This window comes from Pleurodeles waltl, chromosome 11 (assembly GCF_031143425.1).
Source record: "Pleurodeles waltl isolate 20211129_DDA chromosome 11, aPleWal1.hap1.20221129, whole genome shotgun sequence".
Taxonomy (NCBI): Eukaryota; Metazoa; Chordata; class Amphibia; order Caudata; family Salamandridae; genus Pleurodeles; species Pleurodeles waltl.
Genome location: NC_090450.1, coordinates 93050436 through 93071727, shown reverse-complemented (window position 1 = coordinate 93071727; position 21292 = coordinate 93050436). Strand labels below are relative to the sequence as shown.

The window sequence follows — 21292 nt, the reverse complement described above, 5'->3', positions numbered from 1 at the left end:
GTTGGTCGGCCGTGGTGTTGATCGGTGGCTGAGGAGGTTGGTGGGTTGGGGTTGAAGTTTTTATAGATGGTTGCTGTCTTATTGAAGTGGTCAGCGAGGGCGTTGAAGAGTTCCTGTGGTGCGGGGATAGTGTTTTCAGTGGCAGATGAGATCAAAAGAGCATTTTCAATGGAAAGTCTTTGGATCGATTTTTAGACATGATCTGGCCAGTGTCTACATTACAAAAAACATGAAAGAAAGACTGAGGGGCTATGACCGAGGTATTCCATTGTTTTTTTTTCTCTACATTCACACCATTTGGGTAGACGTAAGTGTCTGTGGCCATTGAAAAAGGGTCTCTTAATTTCTTCAATCTCACACAAGAGATTCAGTTGAGAGTCGTTAGAAAATGAATAACCAATGCATGTGTGACTATGTTAGCTGCTATGACAACATGCTGGCTTACCCATAAACTCCTGTTGAAACAAAAATGCAAATGAACAAAGCATGCTTATTTGGATATGATACAATTAACATAAAGAATGGTTTATCAGGGAAGCCGTTGCCACGTGAATCTGAAGGAGGTTCCCAGGGGCTTGTTTGCATGATTTCGATTTGATACTGTCAGCACAGTCTCCCACTGATGAGCACAGAAGACATTTTTACAAGGATTTGTTGAAAGTTATGGAAACAGGGCTACAACTTTGAGATAATCAAAATAACCAGTGACTGTCCAGAACAAGTAGAGGAGAGACCATATGAGCTGGACATAAATGGTGAAAGAAGGCAAAAGAAAAGAGTAGCCCTTGGAAGGATTTTTCCAGTGGTCATATGAAAGTGTCATGATTCTGCTCTTAAAGAAGCCCTCAGCAAATCCTTTAATCCCATCCAACTAAAGCCCTATCTACCAGCTTCCTAACTCCAGCTAAAATTCCCCCAAAAAAGAAATTAATGAACAACTGTCTCACTATCTAAAAGCCAATTTTTTTTTAGATGACACACAGTCAGGCTTCCGACAGTTTTATAGCACAGACACTGCTCTACTGGAGGCTATAGAATCAATTCGGACTACCCTGGATAAAGCCTTGTCTGTTAGCCTTATCATTTTGAACCTCTTCATCACATTTGACACTGTCTCATGCAATCCTTTCAGGCAGACTGTCTAGTATTAGAATCCGTGGTGCAGCCCTTAATTTGTGCCTCTTTTTTCTTTCAAACCGATCTCAGATGGTTCTAGTCAACCTTTGCAATCACCTAGTTCAGGCCTACATTATGGAGCTCGACAAGGCTTGGCCCTGAGCCCTAACCTTACATATATATGGTCCAGCTCAACAGTTTAGTTCAATCTTCCGACACTCAAATTCTATCCTGTGCCGATGATACACAATTGATTGTCACTCTTTTGAAAACAAATGCTAGCCTTTGAGATAATTAAGAAGAAAAAAAACTATCTCTCTATAGTAGCCAAGTAGATGACTTCAACTGCCTTAAATTTAACTTGGTTAAAATAGAGATTATCCACGTTGAGCAGGCTTTCAATATTTGGGCCCCCACTAGGTGGCCACCGAAACTGGAAACAACCCTGATTCATCTCCTTTGACTATGAATTAGGATTGGCATTGCCCCTTCTATCGCCGGCCAGGTCACAGTCATATCTGCCATGCTGTTCTTGCTTTAAAAATCCCTTAGACAAATCTTTGAGTTTGTATCTTCGGTCACTCATAAAACAGTGGTCTATGCCTTAATCAAGTCACCCTTCATTATTGCAACTCTATCCTATTTGGCACTCCTAAATACCTTGTTCAGTGTCTGCAATATATTCAGAATGCTGAATATAAACTGATTATTAATATTACCATAACTACAATCCACTGCACTGTCATTAAACATGCTTCTCTGGCCCATATTATCAGGATACTCAAATTGTGGCTTTTACTCTAGCTTTTAGGGCAAAGGTGTGATTTATCGCCAGCACAGACTCTCCTGGGATCTCCCTTCCTGAACCATGAGATAATCGGGCTTTGGCTGCCTATTACTCCTAGATTCAGCAGCTTAGTATGGTTGTCAGTACTTCACCTTTTGCGCATCTAAACTCTGGAATTCTTTACCCCTGCACATCCACACTTACCTCTGAACCTGCATTCCATACAAATATCAAAACCTGGCTTTTCTCTATAAACTTACTCCATTCTTTTCTTCATGATCTCTACCTGACCATATACTGTTGTTTTAGCACTGGGATGCTTAGTTTTGGAGCAGACTTTGTGCTTCAGAAATTTAACATTTCATTTTATTTCACTTCAAGCTTGAGAAGTGAAATAAAGAAAAATATGTGAACTAATGCAGCTAATGTGGTACGGTAGACTTGGGAGGGATGTGACAAGGACGAAGATGGGGAAACAAGTGGTCACTGTATGGACTGGTTGAGACAGAGATGAGGGAAATTAATATCGACTGCCTGGATCAGTGTGGAAGAGAAGAGAGGGAGAAAGAATCATCACTGTCCGGATTAGGCCATGGAGGGAGGGGAAAAAATAAAAGGACACTGACAGAACTGGGGAAGGGAGGAATCTTTCTATGTCTTGAATAAGTACGTTACTTAAAATTGCCCTGTGTCTGAGAGTGTTAAAGTTCCGTAAACTGTGTGATAACATTGCTGCTTTGCGTACAGATTGTGAACACTATGATATTTCTCTGCAGTCTAAAGCCAGAAACAGTAGGATCAGTATTATCTGATGGATATCTTTGCTATACGACCAATGAACATATATTGTCTTACAGAATTGTGTAACCGAAGAGATAGATATGTTTTCCAAACCTGAATCTATGATCTATACAACTTGATGTGTACCGTTGTATCTAGAAAACTAAGACAACCATTTTAGACGGTCAGATTTAAGGAACCTGAGGGGAAGTACTGCATCTGTGGTCCGAGTTTGTAAGATCTCCGTCAGCTGACAAAATACTCTTAACACTGATACTGTAATATATCTGAATCTATGGGTAACCTGAGGGAAAGCTTAGCGTTCTGACACAGGAGCATGCAATGTCTGAATGAACAGTGGGGCAGTTCTGCAATCGAACACTTACATTTCTAGGATCCGTGTAACTGAGAAGCAGATCTGCAACCTAGAGGAGGTCTATCTAGCTTCCGTGTAAACGTATGGGAGACATGCATAAAGACAGAGTCTATAAGATTTATCAAATTTTGGCATTGCAATCTGACATAAGATTGTAAGATCTGTGTCGAGGTAAGATAGTTCTGGATTTGAAAGCTGAAAGGTGGAACCTACCAAACGTGAGGACAGCTCTGCGGTCAGAAACCTGAAAGATCTGTGTATCCAGTGAGCACTCTTGAAGATAAAACTGTAGCCTCTTACATCTGTTAAACAGAGGAACAACAACTCTTCTATCTATGCGCTGCATCTCATCAGAACTGAGCATTCAGGAGGATAGCTATGCTCTCTGATGCCTGCCAGTTGGATTTGTGTACCTTGATGGATAGCTCTGCTTTGAGGAATGACACTGTCAGATACGTATAAAACGAGGGATAGCTCTTTGACCACAAGCCTGAGTCTGTAAGATCTATGTTATCTCGTGGATAGTTTGTCTACGGACAAAGCGAGGAAAGCCTGTGAAACTTCTGGAATGGTTCTGCTACCTACACACATTTACAGGAACTGCCAAATATGCTGACGTTAATGACTCAGAAGTCTGGGCATTTTTATCTCAGTCTACATTTGCTTCAAATGTTTTAGGAAACAATAATATAATGCATAAAGAAATATGAAACTCTTCTGAACACTTACCACAGGTGGTTCAACTGCTATTGACGGCTTTACTTGAAGGTTTACAGCAACAGTCTGTGGGGGCTGCATTGTGTGAAATGGCAACTGGACCAATGCTTCTGCAGCAGGAAGTTCATCCTCGGAAATTAATGTGTTGTGTACCAGAACCTTCCTTGGTGACAGTATTTCAGGCTTCATTAGTTCACCTTGCATAGACTTTAGTGACATGTTTTGAACACTGGTAGGAAACGACATAGACAGCGGCACAGCAGTAGACATTAAGGATGGAGTTGAACATATGGTAGGATGCTGTTCATGCAAAGGTGGTGCAATTTCTTGTCCTGATGTTACCACTTTTGCCTGTTGTGTTGTTCCAAAATGTACAAGAGAAGGTGGCGCAGATGGAAGATGGGATGGGAACGGCAGCTGTTGCTCTGGATTAGAAGTGCATTTCTGTGAATTCTGCAAATGTTGGCATGCTGAAGGCACAAAACATTGTGAGTGTACAATAATGGAGGGCGATTTGCTGGGAGAGTGAGATGGTGGTGGCGAAACAACGACCGAATTCTGTGGTGACCGAGGATGAGTTGGAGATCCTGTTAAAGATGATGAATTAGTTTGAACAGATGAGCTCTGATGTGATGTAATACTGCCAGAAATAGGTGCTTCTGTATGGCAGTGTAGTGCAGCACAGTGTGCTGGCTTTGGAGAATCCAGTGGTGGACTTTGAAATGTGGTAGCTTGAATCTGCTGTTGCATCGACTGTAACTGCTGCGATTGCTCATGCTGATGCTGCTGCTGTACAAACTGATAGCGAGGTCCCTTTGAAGATGCTGACTGAGAAGAAATGTGTGGTTGCTTTACTAGAGAATGGGCCTCAACAGGTACAAATGGGGCTGAAATGGAAAATATAAAAGAGGAAGAATTATTTACAAATTACCAGTAGATCTCCTTTTACTACCTCCCTTCTATACAACCTCCCCACCAGCAATTTTCTCTGTGGAACCAAACATGTTAATTCTAATTATTCGCCCAGTGGAATCCTGTAAAAAAGAAGTACTTAATTCCCGTCCATACTGCACATGTATGTGTTCACCTGCGCTATCATCTGTGTCATACTAAATGATAGCACCACACCTTCATTTCCTTTTTGCCCACACTGATGAAAATGACCTATAGCAGGGCATTAAAGGGGTTCATCGAGAGTACTCCTCACTGAATGACTGCACAACATTGACTGAATCACCATCTGCTCTAATTTTCTAATATTACATTTCATAATTGTTTTAATCTTGGTTTAGTAATCTATGATGATTAATGGAGGTCGATGTTATAGAGCTCTGTAACATCTGAAATTTAGAACCTTGATTTTAATTGTTACATAATTACTTCATGATGCTTTTTAACTACATGACGAAGACTACACACTAATGTTTCAGTACTCTGCATTTTTTCACATACATTTTTGGTATATCTTCCATTTGATTTCACAATTTTGCTCCTCGCAGAACAACTGTGTTGCGTAACCAAAGGAGTGATCCATGTGGTCAGGAAGTATTTAGTGAAGGGATTCTATTGTCCACTTCAGATCTCTTATATAAAACCACTAATTAATATTTATTACCAACCATCTATTCCAGTAGCCCTAAGAAATGAGATGCAATGTCAATGAATCTCATTTACTAGTCATAGCGAGTCAAAAGTACAAGGGCTAAAAGCACAATGTAACTTTACAGTAGACCATTAAAAAAAATATTTGGCTAAAGCTATTTATCCAGTTTCAACCAAAGTTCAATTGCATTTATTTGAATTCCTTCTATAAAAAACAAATAGAGCCCTGCAATATATTGTCCAGACCCAGTGATGCTTGTGATTTTAACAATTAGCCTAGTCTCCTTTTTCGATCACATTATTTTCACTTTTTGTACCTCCTGTTTTTGCCTTCCGTCACCCGATTCTGAAGCGTTTTGATTCCTGCTAGGCACATCCTCAATATGTGACACTACTAGAAAAAGTTTGTTTCTCAATGTAATAGCATATGCATACTCTTAAATTGTTTTTATTTCCGTGTTTTGCTTCCCACTATCCAGTTCTATACTCTACTGCTTAAACAAGCATATTTTAAAAAAATGTATGAAACTGCATTTATTAATCATTTTTTGTGATGAACACAACTCTCACCCATGTTTCTTTTTTCTTGTCTACAAAATTACAGATATTAAACTGTCACTGAGAAGTGTTGCCGACCTTGATGGTAACTGCTCCTCCATCTCCTCTACATGTTACAGATGTAGCCCAACTATCCCACCTTCTTTATAACTGTGGCGAGGTTTTTCTCGTCTGGATTGGATCCCGTCTGTTTCAGAGATGTGAGGATCATCCTGAGCCCGATGAGCTAAGACTTACCTGAGATGCTACAGGAGTGAAATTCGGATGCCAACATGCCCAAATTTGAAAGAAAGAATGCCACAGTACATCCCAGTTCGTGAAGCATAATGAGAAACCAAAAGATAATGGGTCATTTTTAAAGGGTCACAAGAATTGTTGCAGTGGAGGAGACAAGGCAAACATTCTGATCAACCCCAAAGATGGCTACGATATATGATGGCTCTAGGCCATGAGGCACTCTAGAGCATAATTGACCTACCAATCATCAAACCTCCAAACAAACCTTTAGAGGTGGAGGAAAGGCTTGAAAGGAAAATACAAATCCATCCAAATATCTATGAAACCTGGAACCCAACTTTGTAGAAATGTGAAATTACCTCACATGTTGGATACTGGGCATAGTCACACAACCGTACAATCCCAAGCTTTAGATTATTTTCAGGTGGTCCTGGGATCTATTGACATGGAGTCCACTGACATTGCAGACAGCTTCAAGTTCCCTTTTGCTAAGCTGAAGATAGAAGGGTAATCCAGGAGGGTCTCATTGGGCCTAAGGGAGAATCTCAGCATGGACTGTCTGCTGTGAAAGTATCTAAGATGTAGGATCTAGCTTGAGACTGAGCTAGCCAGATCATAGGCCTCAATAAGAGCAAACTGCAGTGATGTGTGGATCCTTAAGAAGATCAACAGTAATGCCCAGCAGAGATGCCACCGTGTAGCTGCAGGGAACCCAATGTTAAGATCTGTGGAGCTTGGCAGACATTAATGAGTTGCTTGAGTCTTGAGCCTTATGGTCTCCATAAAACTGTGTTTGCAAAGGTTTACAATGTCATACTTGGATGCATCCACGGACAGATAGTGGGTGTTATGGAATATTGGTAACCCTATAGTGAGATCTCACATCCATGGTCTTGAACTGCTGAGAGACTGGTAGTCCCGAAAACCTGTATGAAGTTAGTACAACCACTTAATGCGATTCCCCCATTACGATACCTAGGGATGGAATAGGAGACGCTTTCCTCTCATTTATATTAGCTTAGCACGGATGTAGAAACTTGTACGTATTGCTGTACTTGTCAAACTTGTTAGAAGAGTTCTGAGCCTGGATACAGTTTAAGGGATTCCTATTTCCACTGTCAGCGGTAAGGGCATCTTTTTACAGTCTGAAGATTTGCATTGCTAGTTCCCTGGTCACTTTCAAAATCTGTAGGAACAAAACCATTTTGCACAAAGGAAAGCATGCACTCTTCAGCCTTTCGTTTATCAAGCAATCAGAAATTATAAAATCCAAGATGGATTGCACAGGGAAATATACATTTACTAAGGCTGCCAGTGCCAGCAGTCGTCGGCGCAGAATCAACTGAAAGACTGTATATGGCTGTGTGGCGAATGAGAGCACATGAATCCTCAAATGGTGTGAAACAGATGTGGTCCCATATCCAGTGTTTGAAAAACATTCTTACATTATAGATTCAGATTTCACATTATCACTTAACAAAGAAACGTTGATGGTACTATCTGTGTTCAATCCAGTAGCACCTCGCACCCTTTTAAGGGTGGTAATCGAGCTCATGCTTCCTGACCAAAGCTGCTCCAAAGAGCGAGAACGTGCTTTGTTCTTGATTTTAATTAAATTATGCAACTGCAATGTTCTTTTTTGCAACCTGTGCCACCTGGCTGGTGACTTTCAAAAGTGTAAAGGTACCTTTAAAGTCTATAGGATGAGGCTTCCTTTCAGAAGACTAAGTAGATTTAGTTTTATTACAAGAGAAGCTGTTGCAGCGCTCTCCCACTTGCAGCCTCCTTCCAACGAACTCCACTTCAATATTCCATGGCGCTTCGTATGACTTGACAGCTTGTGACATCCTGCTCCTTCTTTCCACATCTCTTTCTAATTACAACTATCTTCCTCATACTCCATTTTATTCCCCATCATCATGCACAACATTGTAGGACGTCACATCTTTTACTCTCTTGGTGAACAGACCATTTAGCTGCACCATTTCTGTGCGAAAGCTCCAAAATCACCACCTCACCCACATTGTATTGTCTATTCTGACCTCCTTACCTTTCATCATGTCTAACTTTATACTTCTTCTGGAATTGGCTCACTATTCCTCAAACACGTTTTAATACCTTTATTTCAAGTTCATCAATTCCATCCAAGCTGGTGTAACAACAGTACAGGGAATCCTGCCCTTCAGGAGAAAAATGGATACTCACCTACTACAAAACGTAGCATTGTTCTGTATCACTGTCATTTTCTGTACTTCATTTTTGCCATCCATGTTGTTACAACCAGCCTACTGTAAACACTCCACCAACTTCCTATTAAATCTTTCCACCAGTTAATTCTCTTGAGTGATATAAAGCCTTCCAGTGATGTCATGTTTGTAAGTACTGCATGTAATCCTCAAACTAACTGAACACATACAAACTGTGGCCCATTGTCCATCACAATCGTCTCCAGACACCCTTCACTTCTGAAAATCTCTTCACAAAACCTGACCACATTCACACTATTTGCTTAAGAAAGCCAACCTCCAGCCATATGGAATAATAGTCAATCATAACTATGAGGTATGTTTCTTTCAAATACCTCGTAGTGAATGGTCCACAAATGTCTATCCCTACCTTAAGTCACACCGCATTGGAAACCCTACAGGTAATAAAGCTATCTCTTGTGGAACATGTGACATATAACTTACAGCGCATGCCATACAAGCCATAACAAATCGTCCTATGTCACAATCCATGACTGGCTACCAAAAATCAGTGCAAGTTCTTCATTTCATAGATGACATGCTATTGCATCCCTCATGCACTAGACTCATCAACCTATTACTCAAAGCTTCTTGCAACACCAATTTTTCTCCTCTCAACACACCTTCCTTCACTGATAATTCTGACCATACCAGTTGAAACAAATTAACTCTGCTCTATTGTTCAATGATCTTTGCCAATTTTCTGATCTCTTCATAACTTGCAAAATCTTGTCACAAATACGTTTTCCGTGCTTCTCAGTAATATTTTCTCCACATGCCTGAGCTATTGCTGCCACAAGTCACTCTTCAACATCCTCTGCACTCTGACCCTTTAACAACAACCTGGACGTGGAGTCCGCATTTACATTTTTTATACCTAGTACATATACTTCACCTCAAATGTATACTTAAATGTAAATCACCAGTTAGCTTTGTGGGGAGTGGTCCTTCCCGCACCCCTCATTGAGAACAAGTCAATGAGTGGCCTATGGTCTGTTCTCAACTCAAAAGATGCTCCCCAAACATATGTCCTGAAATGTTGCACCCCTCTTGCGCCCCCTCACACTCCCACAAACAAGCTTGGGTCTTTTTCTCTACTGCAGAATTTCTTGTCTCCACTCCCTGTAAAACCCTTGATGAAAAAGCTTAACCATCCTACCTTTCTTCATCAGAGTGCACAGTGCCTTTGTGGGGTCAACCATTTAGCATAATACTCACCAAGCCACAAAACTGAGCAAATCTGTTCCTTATCTTTAAACTTTGGGAGATCCTCTATGAACTCAAGTACCTTTAATTTGGGCCTCACCCCTATGTCTGAGATATCTGCCTCATGAACACCAAACTTGCATTTATCAAATCCTACTATTAAACCTGCTTTCTCCAGCTTCCCAAACACCTCCATCAAGATTTTATTGTGCTCAAATCTGTCTTTCCTCATACCAAGACATCATCCTGAAAAAACAATACTTTAACATTTCTCCAGTTTTGTGTTTTATTCTCTGGAAGAGCACAGATGTGGAAGCTAAGTCGAAAGGCATTCACGTTAATTGAAATGCTCCTTCAACAGTGACAAAGGTTGTGAGGTGTCTAGATTGTGTATACAAACATATCTGTTGATAAGTATTTGACAAGTGGAGAGAAGTGAACCACGCAGCACCCCTATCACTGATTAGCATTTAGTTGAAGTTGGGCAAAGGATGAATGTCTAATTCCCTAAAAACCAATGGAACATTTCTCACCTTGTGAACAACAGGCCGCACATTATTCTTCGGTACTATATAATGATGAAATATATTTTAGCCATCCCAACTTATTGCTAAACTAATTGGGAAAAGCAGCTGCGATGATGTCCAAGTAGGTGTGTGATAATGATGCTCCCTTTGACGAATGTGTAACTACAAGAGGCATCATTCCCACCCCAGACGAGGGGCCTGCAGCCCTTAAAGTTTAGGGTACCTCCAAATTTTCAATAATACTCAGACAGGCCTTGAGTATGTTGGATGTGAAATAGAGCTTCTCACTAGTAGGATAGGATAGGTTCCACCTCACAGAAGCACAGATGGGGATCTTTGGCCCTGAAGAATTCCCCTGACTAATTATAGCTTAACATGACGGCAGAAACATGTTGGGCTTAATGACTGTATTGACGGAGTGAGTCATCATACTAAAAAAATAAAGTCTGATTTTTGTTTTTATTCTTACCAACAGACACCACTATTTAAGGTGTGATTTACACTGGTTATCTGTTAGCGAATTTTAAAAGATGACTGGATCCCAGTATTATCCAGAATAACTTTGTCTGAGAACTCCCTCTGGTTTTATTCAACCACAAGGATGAGTCCGCCCAGGTGGCAATGTCCTACTTGGGTGGGGAGAGGTGGCCGATGATGAAGCATGACACTATTATGTGTGTGAGACCACCTATTCCATAAGGAGGAACCCTTAACATAGGTTCCAAACTGACAGTCTTCATGAACTCTGCTAGAGGATACCGAGGGGATCACAACAAAAGAGGTTGTATCTGAAAGTTTTTCCTTTTCTTGTTCCCTGGATTTGTGAACCCACTCATTCTTCACATCACCTTCCATTACTAGCACTTGCCTCGGGTGACTGGGATTTAAAATGATTCCCAAGCTCTTTCCTCACGCCACCCCAGCAGTATTCTTCCCTTTTCAAATACCTAAATCTTACGGAAGGCATGTCTTACCTTATACACTGACGACACTGGAAAATAACCAATTACTGGTAGTTTCACACCACATTAACCTTCTGGCTGCACATCAGTCATGGTTAACTCCATTTTCCCTACAGTTTGACAACACCTCCATCAACCCAAATGTACAGGGAACACTAATTTGCCCAAAGTATCACTTCTACTACTGCGATGTTTGCTAGGCACCTTGGAGGATGATACTGATCATCCACACTGTTTAACAGTGATGTTGAAGTTTCACATACCACTATTACCTCTACCTCATCACTTTTGTCTGACATTTCAATGTCACTTAGTTTAGCACTTGCATCAACAGCATTTACACTTCTCTCAACACCCAGTACTACCTTACACACTCTAGAACAATATCCAACTCTCGGTGCAGGAAATGACGTGGAAGCTGCTGTATGTTTGGTACTACCACACCTATAACATGGACTATTTCCTTGGGGCACAGATACAATATATTTTAATCATTCTCGTCTCCCTTTGGTTTTGTTCTCTACTTGTACAGATTGTGTCTCATTCACATCAAGAATGTGATAACATTTTATAATGTCATCTTTAGAATTTAAAAGTCTAAAATAATGGGAAGTACTCTCTATGCGCTTATCTACAGCTAATGAATTTTCTAATTAGGGTTCCCTCAGTTTCACTTTTTTCCTGTATCTTTGAGTTGCTGCTTCTGTTCACTAACTGATCCCTATTTATCTCATTGTGAAGATCCTTGAAGTTACATGTAGCTGCTAATGTATGCAAGGTAGCCACATACTGCTCCACAGATTCTCCTGGTAACTGTGCAAGAGAAAACAATTGAGCCTTTCAACAACAGTGCTAATTTTTTGTCCCAAAAAACCTCCTCCAAAGCTCTTATGGCTCCTTTATACTCATGATCTGAAACTTCTTCCCTTCAGAGTCGTCACCATGTTTACTAGTATCTCTTTTCAGAAAAAGTAATGCCTGTTGGATAAATATGATGTTAGAAAAAGTAGTCACTGCTGTCTTAATGTTCAAATCATGGACCAAGATGAGTAAGGAATATTGCAGAATTGTGTAATCATGTTTGCTCAAATGTCTCAAGTGAATGAACATATAGCAATCCTATATTTGTTCTATCACTGACATAAATACATTATTTTTCTGTTTTTATCAGCAGTTGCCCTTTGTTCGTCGAGGACACTTTTTATTGGTTTTAAAACTTTGTCCCTTACTGCCAAAAGAAACAATGGCAGTCCTGTTTCTACTGCCATCAATGCACTGTAGGAATTGGAAGTAAAATCCAGGATGTTCACGTCAGTGTAAACACGCCCATGGCGACACTGGCATAAGCAATTTTGATGATTTGAACTGAAAAATAATTCACAAAAATACAGATAAAAACTTTGATGAAACAAATACACAAATTATGAAATGTTTTATTTAAATTTTCAAACAAATATAAAAAATACCGAACTTTTAACAGGAAGCTTGGAGCTTTTCTAAATTCAAGTGAGGCAACCCATTGCCCATACCATAATCTATTTGCGCACTTGCCCTGCTCGCATGAAGCACTGTGAGGATACCAACATATTTTTTTGCCTCGTATTTCACATTTCTTCTTATTTACTGAATGTTTTTACAATTTCAGTTTAAATTTTGCTTTTTATTTAATAATCTGAATCTGTTAATATGTTTTCATTTTCTAAGCTATCATGGACCCCCTGTTTAGGTGTTGCAGACCCACAGGGGGTCTTTGGACCACAAGTTATGAAACACTGTTTTATGCCACTGTGCCTGCGATGGTGGATCTGTTGCATTTCATCTTTGCACTACGAGTCTCTTAGCTGAAATGTGCCAGGTCAATCAATCCAGCATCACATTTCCACTTGTTAGGTTGAGGTAATGACACAGCAAACTAGTTCGGAAGTTATAATTCACCATTTATCCATAACCTGTGATGTCTGGTAACCCTAACATGTTTCTAAAATTACTAACGTCCTACAGGGCCAAAACGTACATAGGAGGTCCTTATTATTCACAGGACTTCTCAGGCAGTATTTCAGGATTGCAGGACACATTTTATGGCGATAAAAGACCGTGCATAAGATTATTCTGAATGAGTCTGAAACAACACTATTAGTAGATAAGCCAGGACTTCGTTTGATGTTTGCTCTGTAATCGCCTGTCAGTATCAAACTCCCATCGAGCTTTTATATCGTGAAATTTCCACTTTACCATCCACATCAGAACTGTAAAGAATCTCAAAATTACTCTTATCGTTTCTGGCATGTATTATTTTTTTAATATCTTTATCATTTTCAGAAGATCTAAACGGTCATCAAAAACGTTCCGACCTATAAAGAAGGGAACATACAAGAAATAACACACTAAGGGCCAGAAGTACGTATATGCAATTTGGCATTTCCTAGATAGCAACTCCATAGAAATTGTTATTTAAGAAATGCCAAATGATATGCATCAAAATACCATATTCCTAATAGCAATTTCTACAAAGTAGGAATCACTCTTAGGAAATCGCAACGAAGAAATCCCATGCTATTTGTTATAATGGGCCGGTTTAGCATTTCTAAGAAATCGCTATTTTGGAAATGTAAAACAATGGATGGCTATGGGCAAAAGGCCCCCGTGATGCATCACAAAAATAGTGCTGCACATACAGAGCACATATACGGCCTACGGGCATGTGTGTGCTCTACAGCACTTTAAAAAAAGCATCTTTGGGTGGTTTTTTTAAATTGCATATGGTTACCACAGACTTGGAGTCGATGGTAATTGCATTTCCTAAATCCTCAATTTGCATTTAGGAAACGCTTTGTACATCTTGACAGGAATCGCAAATAGGTAATCCCTATTTGCTTTTTCCTATTTAGAGGATTGCAAAATGTGATTCCCTAAAGGGCTTTGTATATCGGAAAAGCTCAGTTAGTATTTCCCAACAGCCCAAAGTAGCGATTCGGACCACTAAGAAATGATACATGGCTTAGTACGCCTGGCCCTAGGTCTGTATAAGGCACAGACTAATACCACAGTAGAATGTGCCACGTTGAGTAATCAGGATGAATTATACCATTCGTACCTTATATTAGAGCACCACTGCATATAACATGAGAGGAAAAAAGCCATAATAACATAGAACAAATTAGCGGATTGACAGAAAGGAGAAGAAAATATAGGAAAAAAGGGGGTAGCGAAAGAAAAGAAAAAAAAGAGTTCCTGAAGAACAGCACAACGGAACATTGCCTGCCCCTCGTCATGTTGAAGGTCTGTGACTAGGTTGCATGAGGAGGAGTAGGGGAAGTCACTCCTAAGGAAGGAAAGCACATCTATGTCATTTGTTACCTCTGTGATCCCAACACAGATTCTCGTTGCACAACAAGGTGCTGTTTAGCATAGATTTGAGATATCAGTAAATTATAGAGCCTGACATCAAACCATGAATTAGACCCCAATGCATCTGGTAATGTTCCAATGGAGAATCACAGAGGTCCCAAAGGGGTGGTCCCACCTTGCTCCGTAGGCAATGCCGTAGTTGACTATATTTCCCCCTTGGAGGGCAGGTATCTCAAATTCAGCTTGGAGTTATTCACCCTACAATACTGGGTGATCCAGCGTCAGTATTCCGGCTCTGTGCCACAAGCCCCAACATATGGTGTCTTAACCTACCCTAATGGCAGCGTTAATCCACACTGGTGAACTGTTGTGCACCCACGCATCAGCCCGCAGGAGTTTATAGGCATGGAACCAGGATTTAATCAATGAGCGTATTATAGGGCTTTTTGTTAAGGAAGAAGGGGTTTCATGTTTCTAGCGTGGCTGTGGCTTCGGGGCATCATAGGTGAGAAGATGTTCAACAGTGACCCATTGCATAGTGTATGCCGTATTGGCCAGCAGCACGGCTAACTGTGACAATTGCAGGGCAGTGTAATAGGGTTACATGCATTGGAGGTTAATGCTGCCCGGTCGCCTATGAGACACAGCTTGTAAATGTTCACTCTAAGCTATAAAGTCTTGGTATCACGATTAATTGTTCTCAGCAGAGGCAGCCTAACCGGATAGGCAGCATGCCCAGCATGTACATAAACCTAGGTACTATAACCATCTTCACCGATTGTATCCTGCCCCATATTGACAAGCAAAGGTGTGTCAATGTCGAGTATTCTCGCCAAGTACTAACCACCAGGGGGTCTATGTTGTCGGGCACCAATCTCTCCAAGCTTCTGTGGAGGTTGATGCCTAGTTATGAGAGCTGCCCTGTTTTCCATTAAAAAGATTAGTCAACAACAAACGTTGAAGTCAGAACATGTGACATGGGCGATGCCTCACTTTCAGTCTAGTATATCTTGTAGTCTGATATGGCTGCAAAGTCTGATATAAGTGACATGAGGGTACGTAGAGAAAGGTGGAGATTTGTAAGTTTAAATAAGATGTCGTTGGTGTGCAGTAAAATCTTAGAACGGCCTGCAAGTGTAGGCACTCCAATTATAGAAGTGTTTTGTCATATAGCCGCAGGTAGGGGCTCCACTGCGAACAGGAACAAGAGGGGTGACAGCGGGCATCTCTGACAAGAGAAGGCATCAGAAAGAAAGCCCCCGGAATTAACCTGGTCTGCTGAGTTCCTGTAAAGCATTTAACTTTGGCAATGAAGTCATCACCCAGTACAAACTTCTGAAGGGTGTTAAATAAGTAGGGCTACTCAAACCGGTTGAGCGTTTTCTCAGCATCAAGTGAAAGGGCAAGAGCTTCTTCTAGTAGGTCCTTGGGGAAACCACAGAAAATGGCTTAAGTTTCTCAGTGGTTACGGGATGTGTGTCCCGATACAAAACTTGCTTGGTCTTGGTGGATAAGGGTGGGGATGACATGTTTAAGACGGGTAGACAGTATACTAGCCAAGATATTAATATTCATTTTTAAAAGGGATATCCAGCAGTAACTTCTGCAGAGGTGGGAGTCTTTCCTTGGTTTGGGAAGAACAGCAATCAGCACTCTGTTCGTTGGACTGGCGAGATCACCAGTCATTTTCTTATAGGAGGTATTAAGGAACCACATTGTTTGCGAAACAGTTTCGTCAGTCCCCAATTTATGCTCAAGAAAACTAGCCCATGGCCTGAAAGCCATCCCTCCTAGAACTCACATTTCAGCACTTGGGGTGCCAACTGGTAGGAGGATGGCAATGGTCCAATCGTGACTGTGTCCCATGTACCGGAAATACGTATGAGTATTCGCTATTGGACTGATGGAGCAAGCGCCATATGTCAAAGAGGCCCTGGTCATCCATAATATCCTGCAGGATTGCTCTGACCCCATTGTTGTGAACATCAACAGGACATATATGATCAAGAAAAACATATGGGGCCAGGTTCCAATCACCTCCTAAGATAACCTGTGTCAGACCTAGTTTGTTTTAAGTCTGTTGAGTTGACGGAGGGAATTTCATCTAGCACCCTTTGGGGCGTAGATAGAGCCTATTCCCAATACTTTGTCACCTATACTTACTTTGGCAGGTACACACCTATCACTGTTATCGGTTCAAGTCTGTAGCACCATACAAGGAAGTGTTTTCTGTCACATGAGTGCCAATCTGCATATTAACGGTTGAGGTCCTGGAGGGGTCTGGATTCACAGTTTTACAGCTGTGGATGCAATCTTAAAGGTTACAGCCATCATTGTAAGAAAAGGCTAGTGGTAAGATATAGGTAACCTGGTTGCAGACCTAGGGTTGGCTGTCCATCACAGTAGTTGCTCAGAGCAGTGATAAAAGTAATCGGGCAAGTGCGCATGACAAGGCATGCAAGTGGATGATAAGATTAGGTGCACTGAGAACATAGTGGTCCACCTTCTGTGAGTGAAGTACGAAAGGTACTCAGGAACTAAAGCAGGGCAAGCCTGCGGGTGCTTGTGGCAGGTAGTGGAAGCAAAGCAAAGGGTGAAACAAGAGGGAACGTGGGCTTTTAGGCTTGGATGGATTTCCATGTGCAGCAGTAGGGAGATGGACTATGTGGATATGGTAAGAAATGAGAGGGGACAGCTTAGAAATTCACAAATTGCTAACTTTCCACTTTCAGCTTTCACCATGTTGATAACTTCATGCGTCACTAGTAGGGCGGCAAGCAGTAGTGGAAGGGTGATAAGGAGCCCCTCTGTGTGCAAGTAGTGCTACGCAAGCTCAGCACAAGGGATTATTCTAGCCATAGGTCGGGGGGAGGTAGATGAGTGGTTATAGCAAAGCGAAGAGGCAGGGCAAATGCCAGCTGGGAAGCAGAGGCAAGACAGGTATGGGAAGGAACTGGCAGGGATGTAGGGAATGACCAAGAAGGAGTGGCAAAGCGTAGAGGGACAGGCATTCATCAGGTCGCCGTCCTCTCTGGTCATGACAGGCTTTCTTCCTTCTTTGCCGTCTCTTCTGTGGGCCCCCGTAATGTGTAGCACACCAACGAGCTCAAGCAGGTGCCAGTACAACAAACCTGAAGAGCCCAGGTAAAGCGGGGAAGCAGTCAGTTTTGCATTCCTGGACACATTGAATCATACCACTCACTCCCCAAGTCAAAAGAGGAAAACCCTGCAGTGCTGCAAAGAAGTAACAAGGCATTATGGAAACAAAATCATATTGCAACACAACAGCATTATGATGATACTAAATGTAAGTGCATGCGGGAAAGGAAGGGTGTGTTGGTGAGTACATATCTCAAGCAGTCTTGCACATGCATAAGGGCTAGAACATTCCAAAACATAACAAAGTGTGTATACAGAAGAAAACCAGGTTCACAGATCCAGAGGTAGGCAGACAGTCAAAGAGGGAAACATGTAGGTGGGTAATTGCACTAATCAGTTGACAGACTGGCTGGCACTACGGACAGGAGACAGGAAACGCTTTGCCAAATCAGTTTTCCAAGGGCATTTCCACACCTTTGGGTTGGACTAGGGAGCTCAACATGTTGGGAAAGGGGTCCTGCTGTTTTAGAAGTGGGCAGAATGGTTCATCCTGAAATGTCATCAGGAGGGAGGGAACCTCCCAACCCATTGGTAGCAACTGCATCCTGCCTTGAGGGCATCTTCTGAGCACATTTAGGGCATCCTTGGCATTCTGAACTCAGATTTCGACTGGACAGGAAGAAGGACTGAGGAAAGACTGCCCTGCTGTATCGTGGACCTGGCAAAGACAATCTGCACCATCGTGGACTGCACCTGCTGGCTAGCAAAGGAGAGGGATTGTGCCTGCGATGTCCTGCTCAAAAAGAAGTTATCTCCAGGGCCCAGCCAAAACCAAGGGACTTGAAGGGCCAGCTGTCTGGCCTCCTGATTGTAGCACAGAGACACAACAGATGAAGAAGCCTGCTGGGCCAAGTTGGTACCCCAAAGTTTTTAATCTGCTGCATATCGCTGCTGTGCATCACCAGGGACCAGAACCACACACACAAAGTTGAACCCAGGAGTGCGGTTGGAATGTAGCTAGGACCTCCAGATATGAGTTACTGACCCAGGAAAGATTGGGCTGTGACCGCTATTCTGGGAGACTGGACTTCTGCCAGCACCAAAAGGACTTTGAGGGATGTCAAACCTGTAAACAAGATCACATCACCCTCTTCGTGTACCAAAGAGTTGTCGCAGCAAGACTCTCGTCAACTGCATCGCACTCACAGCATTCTTTGAGAATCTTCAGCATCCTTCAACCCTTTCATCAGGGAAACTTCTAAAGGAAAGCCCTGCAAGGGATAAAAGTGCTTGGAACTGCCTGACGACTGCTTCACCTGCTAAGGTAACTATTTCTGAGGAACTTGAGGGTGCCCCTGACTGGCTCCCTCCTGGAGTTAGTCAACTAAAGTGACTCAAAGTGACCGCACTACAGCTAGTCCAACTTTTTGCTGAAAAAAATTGTGTCAACTTCATTGAATTTGACAATGCTTTGTTCGCCATAGATTGAAATGCTTTGATTTACTATGGCTTGTAAATTCTAAATCTCTGGAAACCTCCAGTGGATCTTTTTGGTTGTGGTGTCTAAAAAATACAAAAATAAAATACATTTTATATTTACAAATTGGTGTCGGAATTCTTTGGTGTGTAGTCAATTAGTTCTTTGAATGTGTTGGTGCTATTAAAATGCTTTACACTTGTTCCTCCATTTAATCCTTGTTGCTTAGGGCCACAGCTACCCAGGGTTGAGCGGAAGGTTAGAGAAACAAAAACTAAGGATCCTAAAGGGATTGGTAGGGGTATTACACAGTGAGGTTGCACAACCACATTATATTATACACCCCATTTCCTCACACACTGAATAAAAAAACATTATTGGCATAAAGGGAACTTGAGTGGGCAGCACACCTAGTCTGTAAGCCCTTGAATTGGGGATAACTGTCTCAACAGTACTGCTGGTGGTTGCCCTGCCACTAAGAACAGTATCAGTGTAAGGAGACATCCTTGCCGTGTGCCATGTGGTTTTCCATTCTGTGTAGAAATAATCTTGCCTCTTTTCACTCTTGTGGCAAACTCAACATACAACAGTTTGATCCACTGAAGTATGGCCTGCCACATTCCATTCTGCACAGGACTGTGAAAAGGTATTCTAAGTCCAAAGAGGCAAAGCCCTTTATCATATCTATCGATAACACACCGATCGCCTATAAGAGACACGGTATATTTTGCAAAGGTGACACAAACCTGGAATGATGGATTTAGCAGCAAGAGCACGAAATTAGCTAGTACTTTGCTAAGCATCCTATAATCGGTATAGACGGTGGAAAGTGAACGAGAAGAGCCCAGGTCCAAGGAGCCTAGTCCCCGTTTTAAAAGAGGACCCAACAATGTTTCTCTCACTGCCTTAGGGAGGAGATGTCTTTCCCTAGCCTCCACGTATATCGGAAGCAGCTGATATAACAAAGTGCTCTACGGAGTGTAAAATTCCCAAGGAAACCCCAGGGCTAGCTCATTAACTGCTATTGTTATGTCATCTATGAAGAGCGGCATTTCAAACGTAAAGCATGTTCTGGTGTTACTATACAGAGGGGGACACAGCCTAGATAGCCCACAGCACCACTAGGAGATGATGGGCTACGAGCTGCGTACAGTTCATGGTAATATTCGCACACAATCTCAGTTTCAGTTCATCCTCCTCAAGTCTAAGGGAATATCTCTACACTGTTGTCCGACCTTCGTAAGATGTCCGAATGCAAACACCTTGCAAACAGAGCTTTAATGACCCCCATTCAGTTTCCTGTACCACTGGCTGTGACAGTAACAGCAGCAAAAATCTTTTATGTCTGCTCTTTAAGCGCCGTGCAGTTGCAAGTGGAAGGTGGTTATGCAGGGGAGCTGTGGGCCCCAACTCACATGTAAGAGCACCGAGTTATTACCCCATATTGTTCTACCAAGATGTTCTAAGCATCCTCCTGTAAACTTGGAAAGGAGAATATAATATTCGACCATGAATCGAAGTCGTGCACTATGTAGCAATGTGTATATTATTGTCGTCAGGTGTAATTCCCTCCATATATCTGAGTTTCCAAAGATATACCCAGGCCCTCTGCCCTTCAGCAGTCTCGATCGCTTGTGCACCTGGCATTGGAGTCGTGATCTACAACGACCAAAAATGTATTCAATGAAAGTTTCCTATTCAGATAGTTAAAGAATATATTCGTGCAGTCAGATCAGGTGCCAGCCCATCTAGAAATTCCAACTGAGCCAGGTCATCCGCAAAATCTTAAAACAAACACATGGGTTGTATTTTTCAGTGGGAAAGGTGGCAACCCGGCACTCAGTCAGCACCTGTGCGTTACTTCGAATATTTATTCGACATGTTGTGTTGCACATCGGACAGAGGTGCGACAGTCCACAGACGCCTAACACAGGAAGGATGTCACCCTCCTCACACACACATACACTGAAACGCGTTCTCATGCATACAAAGACACACTAACAGTCTCAAGCATGCAAACAAAATCATATACATGAGCACGCAGACACACGCAAGTAGGAGACTGCCGAATGCAAAAGGTGCTGGGGCAGTCCTCTTCCATCAGAGCCTGCCTGCTCTTTAACCGCTGGGCAAACAAGTCCTTTAGCAAACACCTCCTACCTCTGGCAATACACCGGAGTCAGATCCACAAGCCCCTGCCCAATCAGAAGTCAGGACGGGGTTGGAGGTAGACCCCTTTTCTCTATTTCAAGTT

At 42.0% G+C, this 21292-nt stretch overlaps 1 protein-coding gene across 1 annotated transcript in view; it reads right to left on the bottom strand.

Annotated features, from left to right (window-relative positions):
- Positions 1-21292, bottom strand: part of PHC3 (polyhomeotic homolog 3) — a 374591-nt gene that overhangs the window by 173956 nt on the left and 179343 nt on the right. Inside the window, exon 8 of the mRNA XM_069213181.1 lies at positions 3789-4663. Coding sequence (XP_069069282.1) covers positions 3789-4663 — 875 coding nt within the window. The remainder of the gene's footprint in view (positions 1-3788; positions 4664-21292) is intronic.